Genomic DNA, 12,471 nt, shown 5'->3' with positions numbered 1-12,471 from the left:
GTTCTTTGGTGGAAAGTAAATGCCCGTGCAAATAAATTAAGTATCTAATTCCTCAAGTTTTGTGGCTGAATCTTACCTCGGATCAAGAGGTAATACCATGATATATTTTTGGGGGAAATACATCTCCTCAGCCTTGACAAAAGAGAGGTTCAAGGATACTGCTGGTTACTGTTAGTCTTTAAAAAGAGAAATGAAAGACAGCTCTGTCAGAGTGGCTGCGGCTAGGTGGGTCAGCAGTGAAAGAAAGGTCCTTTACTCATGCTCAGAGGCACTCTCTTTTTTGCGATTTCTTCCCCTGATCCGGGACTGACCTTAGTACATAGGAACCTAAGCCTTATTAGGCAGCCCTGCCAATACAACGTTGAGAAAGGCAGTTTGTCCTGCGTGGAAGCCTCTGTTCTGCACTCCCCTTGAGCGCCGCTCCTCTCCAGCAGCCAGCGCTCCCAAAACTTTTGCCTTACCTTCTCTGCCAAAGTTCCGAAGTTTGATGACGTCAGCGGCGCGGCCGCCAATCCGCGCCGAAGGTGTTATTTTTGGGGAGGGGAGGGGGCGGCTCCTACAGCTCCGGTGTCCGCCTGCTTTGCCTTGCCCAGTCCATGGAAAGGCAGCCGGCTGCAAGCGTCCCTGGATCTTTCCCTGTCGGGGGGCTCTGATCTCGGGATCTGGGCGCTGCTGCCGCCGTTGTTATTGTCTCCAGGGGGCATACTTGGCTGCCCACGAAGGGCTTGGCTGGCCGAGTGACCGCCTGGGCTGCTGAGTTGCTTCAACCTTTTCCCACTGGCGGGTTACCTGGACTAAGCAAAGCAGAGTCGGGCAGGTTGTGGCTTCGGCTCCGAGGAGTGGGAGGGCAACGGATCAGGCCCGGTTTCCCCTTTGATCCTGCGTGCTTTGCCTGGGCTTTAAAGCAAAACGGAGATCCGTCCGGGGCTCTGAAAGAGATGTCTTCCGCAGCATCGCGCCTCCCTCGGCTGCTGCCCTGAGACTGCTGCGTGGCTGCTGTTGGGATTCGAGGTTTTTTGGATTCTCTTCGCCCGCGCGCCTCCCCCGTTCTGTCCGGAGAGAAGGCGAGCATGCTGGCCTCAGGGAGAGAGCGTTCGCGGCACTTTTGGCTGCTGCTCCTTGGGTTGTGGAGCGTCACGCTTTGGCTGCATACTGAAGGATGTCCAAGTAAATGTACCTGCTCTGGGTCCAATGTGGATTGCCACGGACTGGGACTCAAAACGGTGCCCCGAGGCATTCCCAGGAATGCAGAGAGACTGTGAGTACCGGTCGGAGGGGGGGGCGGAGAGGAGGAGGTTGCATTGCCCGCCAGGTTGCCTAGAAAGATAATTTTCCTATAGGGCATAGATTAGACACAGCTGCTGAAATAAAGTAGCCTACGATAAAAATAGAAGAATGGTTATTTAGAGAGTTGTGGTTATTTTATGATAGATCTGGTATTCTTACAGATCGAGCTGTTGACTATTGGTAGCTTAATGGCACTGAAGTTCCTGGGGACTGTTAGCTATAGGGAGGTACTGGATTGCTCATCTAACTTCCTGGCAAGCAGCTGAGCCCAAAGCACTCCAGGAAGAGAAAGCCTCATAAAGAGGCTTTGTGGGGTTTTTTTTAAATTGCATAGCAGCTTAGCCATTGTGTGTAATTGCTAAGGAAGGAAAAGGGGGGGGGGAGAAAGAGAACCACATGCAACAAGTATGCTTGGCATTTTTCCACATGATGCTCATTGGAATGTCTCACCAGGCTGTGTGCTGGCTTACTGACATTTACACATCCACATGGCATTCACTTAAGGTGCATCCACACAGTTGCGATTGATGGGGATTGCACATTTTCAGGGCATCTGATTGCCACAGTGAATATGTAGAGTGCTTTAAGCCTGGGCTGGTTTCTGCTAGCCTCCATGGCTAATGCTGACAGTCTGGGACTGGTTCAGGCTCTGTCTGTTTCTACAGCTGGCTATCCATGAGCATAACGTAACTGAGTGTGTGCATCCAGCATGTCTTGTGGACTGGGGGACAGATGGGGCCAAAGAGCTTCTTGTAAAGAAATCCAAACATAATGGGATATGTTAAGCGATTGGAACTTTACCTTTCCTGTGCCTTGCTAATAGATTCCCTAGAGCAATTCAGGACATAATAATCTCATCCTTTTGGTGGCTCTGATCTAATGTGTGATCGGTTTTCATTTAGTGGATTTATGAAATCAGCAGTACAGCGCCAAATGAAAAGGCCTAATATTGAGTAGGCATACATTTCTGCAGAAACAAGAGAGTCTTGTGACACCTTGAAGACTTAACAGTTTCATTTTCCACATGGATCAAAGGCACTTCATCTGATGCATGACATGTTATACTCTGTTAGCAAAGGGATGGGTAAAGGATTCCAACCTGTCACACATGGGTATAGATTTAAAAACTGTAAATACTGAGTGAAAAAGTTCATAAAATGCAGGAAGTAGCTCTATGACACTTCAGAGTTAAAAATGCTATTTACAAGAGAAAAAACTCTGTGCAAGTATATATGTATATATTTATGTATATGTATACCCATATCAATGTACATAAAAATCTGTCTTTCTGTGTAAAATCTACCAACAGGACACTACATGCATCTAATTAAGTAGGCTCTAGTCTGTGCCACAATGTTTCTTGAAGGTGCCCAAAGGACTCTCTTTTTGGTGTGGCAGAATAATATATATTCCTGGTTACTACTCTATATTACTTTCCAAACATGGGAGCCACTATATGTATAATTGCTTTCATTTGTGTACCCCAATTCCTATTCACTAATTTAATATAGCTAAAGCTTTGATCCAAAGACCTTGGAGGAAAACAAAGCAGATAGCCATGTTGGTCCATTGTAGCAAAATCCTATTGGGTCAGCAAAATGCCCTCTAATTTTTAAATAACACCTTTATCAGGACTGGCTATTGCTCATGCTTGCATGGTGAATATTGGTGTTACTGACCCTGTGAAATCCTTACAAGTTCTGTTGGGAACTAAATGGATTTAGGTCCAAGTACATAGGCACATAACAACAACAAACATATGCTCATATTGAGTTGTCAGTTACCACAATAGGTATGGCCATCAGCAGTGGATTGCTTCAGTCATATAACCTAAATTACGCAGCTCGGTTCATTATCCATCTGGAAGCACGCAGTGCTGAATACTTGAGATCACCGTCTTACTGTTTTGCTGTTTGGAGCAAGTAAAGAATGAACTGAAGTATGGCTCAATCACGTCTTATTTACATGGCCAGTGGCTGAGATTTTAAAAGCTTAAACTTGATTTATAAATGTTGTCGAAGGAAAAAGACCAGTAGATGGTTAAGTTTGACAGACCCTTCTGTTTGAAGTTCCCTAATAATTTTACTCTACTCTTACAAAAAACAACAACCCAAAACATGATCTTTTGGTGCCTAATCCTGTTGGTATTAAATGTTGAGCTTCAGTCAAAAAGGGGGCATTTGATAGGTTCAAAATGCATTTAAAAAGATGGTGCATAGTGAAAATTATGACCCCACACTGATAGCAGTGTTATGATCTTAGTAACCACACAATGTTCACATTTAGAAACCTTCAGAACTTCCTCAAAAACTTTAACTATTTTAAAGTGCTAACCTTTGCTAGTATGGGTCTCTGGCCAGAATTAGGCCAATGTTTGTTCCACTTCGCATGGGTCCCAAACATCTGTAAAGTTAATGGAGATGGTGCTAGCTTTGGGCCAGGACAATACAGATCTAGCCAAAATCTTTGTTCCTCTTGGAAGCAGCTGGTCTGAGCGTTCCCCAACCTATTACAGGCTGGGAAGCATTTTGCTGTACTGAGCAATGGCCAACCGTTCCTCCTCTTAGTGACAAGAATCCTGACCAAAACTAGATTGAGCTAAGAATGAATGCCTGCTTCCCTGGTCCTTCCTCCTTCCCACTTCTTTTTTTGTCAGTTTGTTGGGATATGTACACTATCACAAGCTCCAATGTCCAGGGGTTTGATAGGCCTTGCCTGGTATGATTGTGTCCCTTGGAGATAACAGATATGAAAAATGGACAATTTTCAAAGTGTAGAAACTTTAAAAATCTTGAATCATTTGTAGAACAATGCAGTGAACAAAATATTTGAATTAATATAGTATGATACTATTTACTTGTGCATATCTTGTAAATTGTGTGCTGCTAATCTCTCCATTAGTTTGCAGTATCTAATATGTCAGAAGACATGGAGTACAAACTTACATACAGGCTGCTTAAAACTCCAATTTGAGTACAGTGCAATTCTATACATATCTACTCAGAAGTAAGTTTGATTGTTTTCAACAGAGATTCACTCCCAGGAAAGGGTGTATAGGATTGCAGTCTAAGCTCTGCAGTGCACATTTACTTGGGAATATGCCCTGTTGTGTTCAGTGGAACTTAAGTTTGAGTAAGCGTGCTAGGATTGGGCTGTAAATATCTTAATCTACTACCAGGAGAAAAAGAATACCCACACATCATAAATTATCTGTGTGCTTCTCAATGAGGAAATAGTAAGAGAAATTAAGACTTTGCCAGAGTGAGATATACGAAAAGCAAAACCTGATAAAATTTCATGTTAGTGTGTCATGTGAAAAGCTCCACAAAGGCCAATAAAGCAAAGAACTCACCAACAAAATAGGGATGACTTTTACTGCAAGAACTTAATATGAACCAGCTTTTTACTGTGCCTTTTGCTGTTAATACGTATAAAGTTGTTTTTTGGAAATCACATTTAAACCCCCAAGTATCATTATGATTCTGTTTTTCCCTAGCTAAAGGAGGAATTATAAATATATTTCAGATTTAGGCTTGTCTGAACTTAGTTAAGTAATATATATGTATGATTGCATCCAGACCTCTTAAACCTACAATTTAGATTGCTGCTTATGGCTAAAGAAATTCATTCTTGCTCAGAAATAAAACTTAAATTAGATTACATTCCTATGCATGCTTTACTTTGTAGTAAGTCACACTGAACTCAGTAGGACATATTTTCCAAGTAAACGTGCATGTAGGTATGGGGCATGGGTTCTTGGCTAAGAGAACTGTAGAGCATGATTGGAGGGAATATTGAAATCCTGACTGCAGTAGTTCCAAAACAAATCCTCTACTGTTATTTAGAAATAGCATAAGGTGGGATAGCCAACATGATGCTCTCCAGAGATTGTTGGATTACAACTTGCATCATCCTTGGCAATTGGCCATGCTGGACCGGCTGATGGGAGTTTTAGTCCAACGCCCTCTGGAGGGCATCATGTTGGCTAGCCCTGGTAAAGTGTAAGGCCGTTATTGCTGATAGTTTGACTTCTTTGGCCATTCTACTGAGATGCAGTGTATATATGTTGGTGTAGGGGTATGAGGGAAGCTAACGCTTAGAGATAGACTTCATACTCTGCAAATTACTACTTTGCCAGAACATTTAAAAAGATGAAACACACATTTAAGAAATAACAAATGTGCAGTCACAAATCATCCAGTGCAAACTATTTTTGAGTTTTAGCCTTTGGGTTTGTGTGCTTATGAAATGTGAACTTGTAACAAAAGTCAATTTCCTTACCTTGACATTTGTGCCACAAACACAACATTTGGGGAGCTTGAAATGGGATGTCACAGCCAAAATTTGAGGTCTTCATCCAAAAACCTTTTCCCCAAAGTTGTTTGTGATCATTGGTAAGCATTTAAAATGAAATTTGTATTTATAGATAGGGGACATTAGATATGTTTCAAATCTGTATAATCATTTCCTTCAACATGAATACTTTTTTATGGTTCAGGGTTCCAATCCTAAACTTTCTGGTTAGGGGTTAAGTTCCTTTGAATTCCTTGGGTCTTGCTTCTGAGTATCATGTTTAGGGATTATGTTGAACGTTGTATTGCTGTAATAGCTGAAGCAATATATTAATATATTGTATTTAATTAAATCAGCCATATCCTACTATCTCTCAATTATATAGGACTGAATGACGTTCTGTAATGTAGAAGCTTGAAGGATAGCTCTGAAAGTTATATTGGATGGTATTCAGTGCTAGTACCCAGAGTAGATCCACTGAAGTTAATAGATATGACTCACTTAGATTCACTAGTTTCAGTGGGTCTACTCTGAGTAGGGGAGGACAGCTATGAGAGAACTAGAAAAGGTCCTCAAATGCAAAGATGTATCACTGAACACCAAAGTCAGGATCATTCAGACCATGGTATTCCTGATCTCTATGTATGGATGTGAAAGTTGAACAGTGAAAAAAACAGATAAGAGAAAAATCAACTCATTTGAAATGTGGTGTTGGAGGAGAGCTTTACGCATACTATGGACTGCAAAAAAGACAAATAATTGGGTGTTAGAACAAATCAAACCAAAACTGTCACTAGAAGCTAAAATGATGGAACTGAGGTTATCATACTTTGGACACATAATGAGAAGACATGATTCTCTAGAAAAGACCATAATGCTGGGAAAAACAGAAGGGAGAAGAAAAAGAGGAAGGCCAAACAAGAGATGGATTGATTCCATAAAGGAAGCCACAGACCTAATCTTATAAGATCTGAACAGGGTGGTTCATGACAGATGCTCTTGGAGGTCACTGATTCATAGGGTCACCATAAGTCGTAATCAACTTGAAGGCACATAACAACAACACAGTTCTGAGTAGGACTTATTTGAATACAGCCTATTATGTATAAATTATTTATAAATACCACAAATTATTTTACTGAGCCTCTAGTCCAGGGATGGGGACATTGCAGCCCTCAGTATCTTGTTGGAATCAGCACCTTAATGCTCCAGTCAGCATGACTAATGGATCAGGGATGATGGGAGCTGAAGTCCAACAGCATCTGAAGGGCCAAAGATTCCCTGTCCTTGTTCTAGTCAAAACATTCACAGAATCACTAGAAACCGTGTCCTTTCATATTTTCCCCAGAAAGTGGCCCTTTTAGCAGAAGACTGCAAAGCAGTAATAAGGTTAAAAGTGCTAGATAAATTATGATCAAGATGAGAAGTGAAAGTGTGGGCAGGTTGCCACCTTGTACTTGGAACACTAGATTCGTACACTTAAATACCCCAGCGCTAAAGAAGAAGGAACTGCCATAGAAAGTCTTACCTTTTCCCTCCCCAGTCTGTAATCTGCTCTCCTCCCACCTGTTCCACCACATGTCTGAAGTCCGTAGCAAGTGAGCAATGGACAGTTGTACTGGAAAAGGATCAAGCAGGAGAAGCTGTGATGGCCTCATCATGCACAGACCTGGGATTCAAAGGATTTATCCCAAGTCTGGGTTGCTGTACTGGTGCAAGATGTTTTGTGTGATATCCAGCATTATAAGAGAGGATTTCTGCTTGTGCAATAGAACTTTCCCTTCAAATCCTCCCCATGTGTCACTCAATCCTCCATAGCAGATATAGAGGGTCATGGAGGGAGAAGAAGAAGGGGAAATTCTGTTGCACATGCAGAAGTCCATTCTGCTTATGCACGGACACCACTGGATACAACCTTGAAGTGGACTCCAACTATTCCCTCCTCAATTGCAGTCTGCTAGGATTCACTGCACCATTCAGACACCAATTTCTTCCATCTAAATCAGGTTGCTTCACCCTGTTCTATGGCAGGACTGGCTTTGGAGGGTTGCAAGTTGGCAACATTACATGGGGGAGAAGACACTCAAGTGTGTGTGAAGCTCTTTTTTCATTGTTCAGCACAGGTTTGGCCTAGTAGAAGCACTGAAAATTATTCAGGTTTTTTAAATGATTCATTGATAAACATATTTGCACTCTGCATTGTCTGCCCCACATATGGGACTTTCAACTAAACTACAGTCTTACTAATGCAACCTTTTTGGGCCACTGGACACACTGGGAATTTTGAGAAAGTGCTGCAGGCATTAATCACAAATCAAACCAGAACTGTCACTAGAAGCTAAAATGAGGAAGGGCATACAACAGATGGATTGATTCTATAAAGGAAGCTACAGACCTAAACTTACAAGATCTGAACAGGGTGGTTCATGACAGATGCTCTTGGAGGTCGCTGATTCATAGGGTCGCCATAAGTCGTAATTGACTTGAAGGCACATAACAACAACATCTCTAAAAGCAAAAAAAAGAGAGGAACACAAAATGCTGTGGGCATGCCCCCATTATCTACCCCATCAACAGAAGAAAAGACTCCAACATTAGCCAGTGCCTTGCTCACTCATAAGAGAGAAGCTCTTTGTGCTATTCTTCTGTTCAGAACAGATGGGAGAATTGGCTTCCAGTCCTGGCATGTGTGCATGTTGAAGGGCACATGTACGATGTAGGACAGGCTGAGCTGGTGCAAACAAGAACTGAGCAGAAAGAGCAAACAGTGTCTCATGTATGATGGATTTGTGAGGGGATATTTACTGAGATCATCTGTGGGCACCATAGGAGGTACTGATGGGAACACTGGTGCTTGTGGGCACCATGCTGGCAAAGGTGAAATGCTTGCTGTATATGTAGTAAGTGGCATGTGGTTCTCTTTAAAGGAAAGCTGCAAATAATTGTGATGAAGCACAGTAATTGGCAGAGAGTGAAGGTTTCTGCATTTTGCATTACATAGCCTACTTTAGGCTTGCCTCTCAATGTCTGTTGTAATTCTTACAGAGCTATGGTGATGTTAGCAATGTCACACATAAGCCTAAATAAACAGTGCAGGAATTCCTCAGTGATATATCCTTCTAACATCAGGAAGACTAAATAAAGAGGACATAAACGGTGGTTAAAACAAAAAATACTATGATTCACATAGTAAACATACAAGAGTGCCTACCATCTGCATTGCAGGAACCCACAGAAACTATTTTCCTCTTAAACCTCAAGAAAAGAAAAAGCCAGATGAGAAAGAGTTTAGGTTGCCTGTGTTCCTTTTAGTTGTTTCCTCCCCACCCCCAAGGATGTTCACAAATACCTTTCACATGACCAGGTTCTGCTGTTTCATAGCTAGAGCATGTGTGGTCTTCATTTTCTTAGTTGGATTAGGATGTACTGCTAAAAGTCATAATTCATTATACACGTCCTGTTCACAGAGTGTGACAGCTTTAAAAAGCATCCCTAATAATGAGATTTGCTTGCCCTAATAGTATCTTAAAATAAGTTAAAACAGGTAGTACTGTTAATTACTAGAAGTACAGCATCTCTTAAGGAGGCACATATATTTTGACTGACAAATAAAACCTTTGATAGATATTTATGCCAACACAGCGTATCTATCTTTTGATTTTCTTGTGGAAATGTGGATGGGTCCCTTTTAATCCTAGCACAATGCAGACATGCTGCTTCTCAGCTGTGGGTTCCTGGTAAAACTGAAACATGGTATCTTTTAAAAATAATGTTTACTGTCTGGCCTTTATTGCTGAAGAGTGAATAGTCCTATATGAAACAGTTCCGAGGGCATTTTCCCAAGTCAAATGCAACCAATTAATAATGCTTACAAGTCTTCATTGGATTACTAACTTTAATTTGAGCAGAATTGTCAGCATCATAGCTGGCTTTGAAATATATAGACAGACACAAACACACACAGCCAAGACAATTTAATTTTATGTGTGTTTCTTTTATCTATTTAAAATATTTCTATCCTGTCTTTTCTGCACTGAAGGTGACTGGCTACATATTGATGTACATTCATTACTTACATGCAGAAATGTGACAAAGTGGATACCTCAGGAAAAGTGAGTTCCTTTTTTTATGACCTCACAAAAGCGAGGATGTCATTCTTCATGGGCTTCATTTCCCCTCCCACTGCACTGGTGGGACTCAATATCAACTGGTTCCACATTTTCCTCCCCATTTCAAAACAGGTGTGGAAGGACACTAGTTAAAAGAGTTGATTTCAGTAAAGATCTCGCTCTTTGCAATGTGGTGTGTTTTCAAGTGGCTCATGCTTCTCCTGGTTAACAGTTCTAATAATTTCCTGAACTGCATTGTGAGGGACTGAACTAAAGGGCCACGACTTGGGTGAAGCAGGAGTTGTTTTAAAACACACCAGATGGAAAGACCTTTGTGATCTGCAATCCTAAATACAATTTCTATCGAGTAAGTCCTGAATGGGAGTTTTGAAGAAACAAGATCTTGCTTATGAGAATGAGCATTGCAGGATTGTTACAGGGAAATGTACCAACACGTTGTGCTGTGTTACCACAGTAATTGCCAAAGAGCAATGCCTAAGAAGCACTGAAGGGCACTTGTGTGGAAAAGATCTGAAACAGAGGCTGGAGATACAGCAGCCATATTTAACCACCATGTTTCCCCAATCAGGAGACATAGCAAGGCCTGTGGCTGCTGCCATTTTAGGAGCTCTTGTGTTCTTTCCGTTGGTCTCTCTGTTTGACTTCATTAACATGCACCACCAGTAGATGGGAGCTGCTTTCCTGCTCTGTGATCCTCTGCTGCTAGGGTCTGTCTGTGAATACTAGAACTGTGTGGGTGTCCTGATAGGTCTTTGTCACTCAGTTGTACACTCTAGCTGTTGATCTGATGGAAAGGACACGTGATTGTCCCCACCCATGTAGTTTTGGTATTCATGGACATACCACAGCAGTTTTTGTTTATTTTATTTATTTTATTTAATAGCTTGCTCTTAAGTCCTGAGGGACTCTCCCAGTGTGACTTATAACAGCTAAAAACAACAAAGAAACAATAAATAGTGATAAAACAACCCAATGCTGGAATCAAAATGAAAAATGGAATGGCTTGTGATCCAGTGGAGATGCCCACTCATCCAAGACAAGGGGAGGCACTTTTCACAGATCCCTCCTCCTACTGCAGCTCTCTGTGCTGCAACCCTCCCCCCACCCCAATCTGTTACAGTGGTTGTGGAATCCTCCAGGACAGTGTGAAAGGTGGTGTGGGGGTGGGGCTGAAGCAGGAAGAGAATATCATAAGAAACTGTCTCCCTTTTCCTTTGGTTAGCAGATGCCTTCACTGGATCAAAAGCTGAGTGAAATGACAGGATTTCATCCAATAAACTAAACCAGTAGAGCATCCAGAAATCTCATCATACAAACCAAGTGAATGGCCAAGGCTGCAATCCTGTAACACCTGTCTGGGAGTATATGTGTCATTGAATTCAGTAGGACTTCTGAATACACCTGCATAAGATTGATTGTAAAAGAAAAGCCTGGACGAATAGAAAGGTCCTGTCATGGTGCCCAAAAGGCATCAAAACTTAGTACTGGGGTAGCATCCCTGGTAGAGCATTGAAGAAGTAGCACACCACAACTGAAAGGCCCCATCTCTGATCACCACCCACCTCTCCTCTAAAAGCAGGGGGACCCAGATAAGGGCCTCTGATCTTAATAGTTAGATAAGTACATGTGGGAGAAGGCCATCCCTAAAGTATCTAGATTGCACCATGGGGAAATGGCTGCCATTACAGTGTTGGTATGTGTGAATGGGCCTCTCTCTAACTTTCCATCTTTTCCCGGGAAAGACAGATGCAGCCACATCACACTGTTATAGTCAATGTTCACACACAGAGTGGTGCTTTTCAAGTGGAATAATTCTGAGAGCAGAAATGAATAATGACTTTATGCTGTTGGATTTGTGTGTGTTGCATGTGGGTTTAGCTCCACACCAAACAAGGATAAACTCCTTGCTGAACATAAGTTCTGAGCATGTACATTTTGAACAATTGGGCTCAGGCATGCTGAGCATGAAGTTTTTATGAGGTTTGGAGTGTTATATTACATAAAATGCTTAAATGCATTCTTGGATGGAATGAATAGAGTTCTCCTGACATTGGGAACATTTTGTGTTTATAGCCTGATTGTTTCATATCATTGCAGAGTTTAGTTTGCTCCAACATCTTCCCCAAAATGGCTGGATCTGACCTTGGTGGTTGGTTGGTTATTTTTGCTGAAAAGTATTACTTAACTCTCTACATTGTCCAAAATGATGTATGAATGAATGAAACTGTCCAGTTTGTAAAGGAGTATTGTATAGAGATAATTTTTCTAGTGAACTGGTTTATGGTGAGTCAATCAATTATATGGAAAGAACACAATTCAGTGTCTTGGGGCTGAGTACATATGCCACCAACATTTGTGTCTAATTTTTTATGGCTACAAGAATGTCCTCTTATGAGATAGCCATGCCAGGCATAAAACAGCGCACCAGGCAGTGATGTGGTAATAAATTGTACCCTTGGCAAGAAATCCAGCTTCTTGGTGTAGGCTGGTCAGTGACGGCTCCCACAACTACACAGGAGAACCAGAGAGGAAGGTCACTGTTGCAGACCTGGCCTACTGCCAGCAATTTCACTACTGTGCCATGCGTCACTGAGGGGGTGAGGTGGGGTGGAGGTGGTGAGGTCAAGGCATTTCAGGAGCACTGGTGGGAGCAGGGGATTGGCTCCATTGGTGTGCCTACACTTCCCCGACCTTGTTACTGCCCTGTCCTGCCCCTCACCATTCCAGTATGTGGTGGTGATGCCGTTGTTGGGAGGCCAGG

General features: G+C 42.1%; 1 protein-coding gene across 2 annotated transcripts in view; it reads left to right on the top strand.

Annotated features, from left to right (window-relative positions):
- The first annotated feature begins 578 nt into the window (after window positions 1-578).
- The window catches only part of SLIT3 (slit guidance ligand 3), an 810,414-nt gene continuing 798,521 nt past the window's right edge, over window positions 579-12,471 (top strand). For both annotated transcript variants that reach the window (XM_061616805.1, XM_061616804.1), the window contains exon 1: window positions 579-1,258. In XM_061616805.1, coding sequence (XP_061472789.1) covers window positions 1,071-1,258 — 188 coding nt within the window. In that variant the 5' untranslated portion in view covers window positions 579-1,070. The remainder of the gene's footprint in view (window positions 1,259-12,471) is intronic.

This window comes from Rhineura floridana, chromosome 3 (assembly GCF_030035675.1).
Source record: "Rhineura floridana isolate rRhiFlo1 chromosome 3, rRhiFlo1.hap2, whole genome shotgun sequence".
Classification (NCBI taxonomy): domain Eukaryota; kingdom Metazoa; phylum Chordata; class Lepidosauria; order Squamata; family Rhineuridae; genus Rhineura; species Rhineura floridana.
The sequence above is the reverse complement of the archived record's forward strand: the minus strand, read 5'-3'. Positions and strand labels throughout refer to the sequence as shown.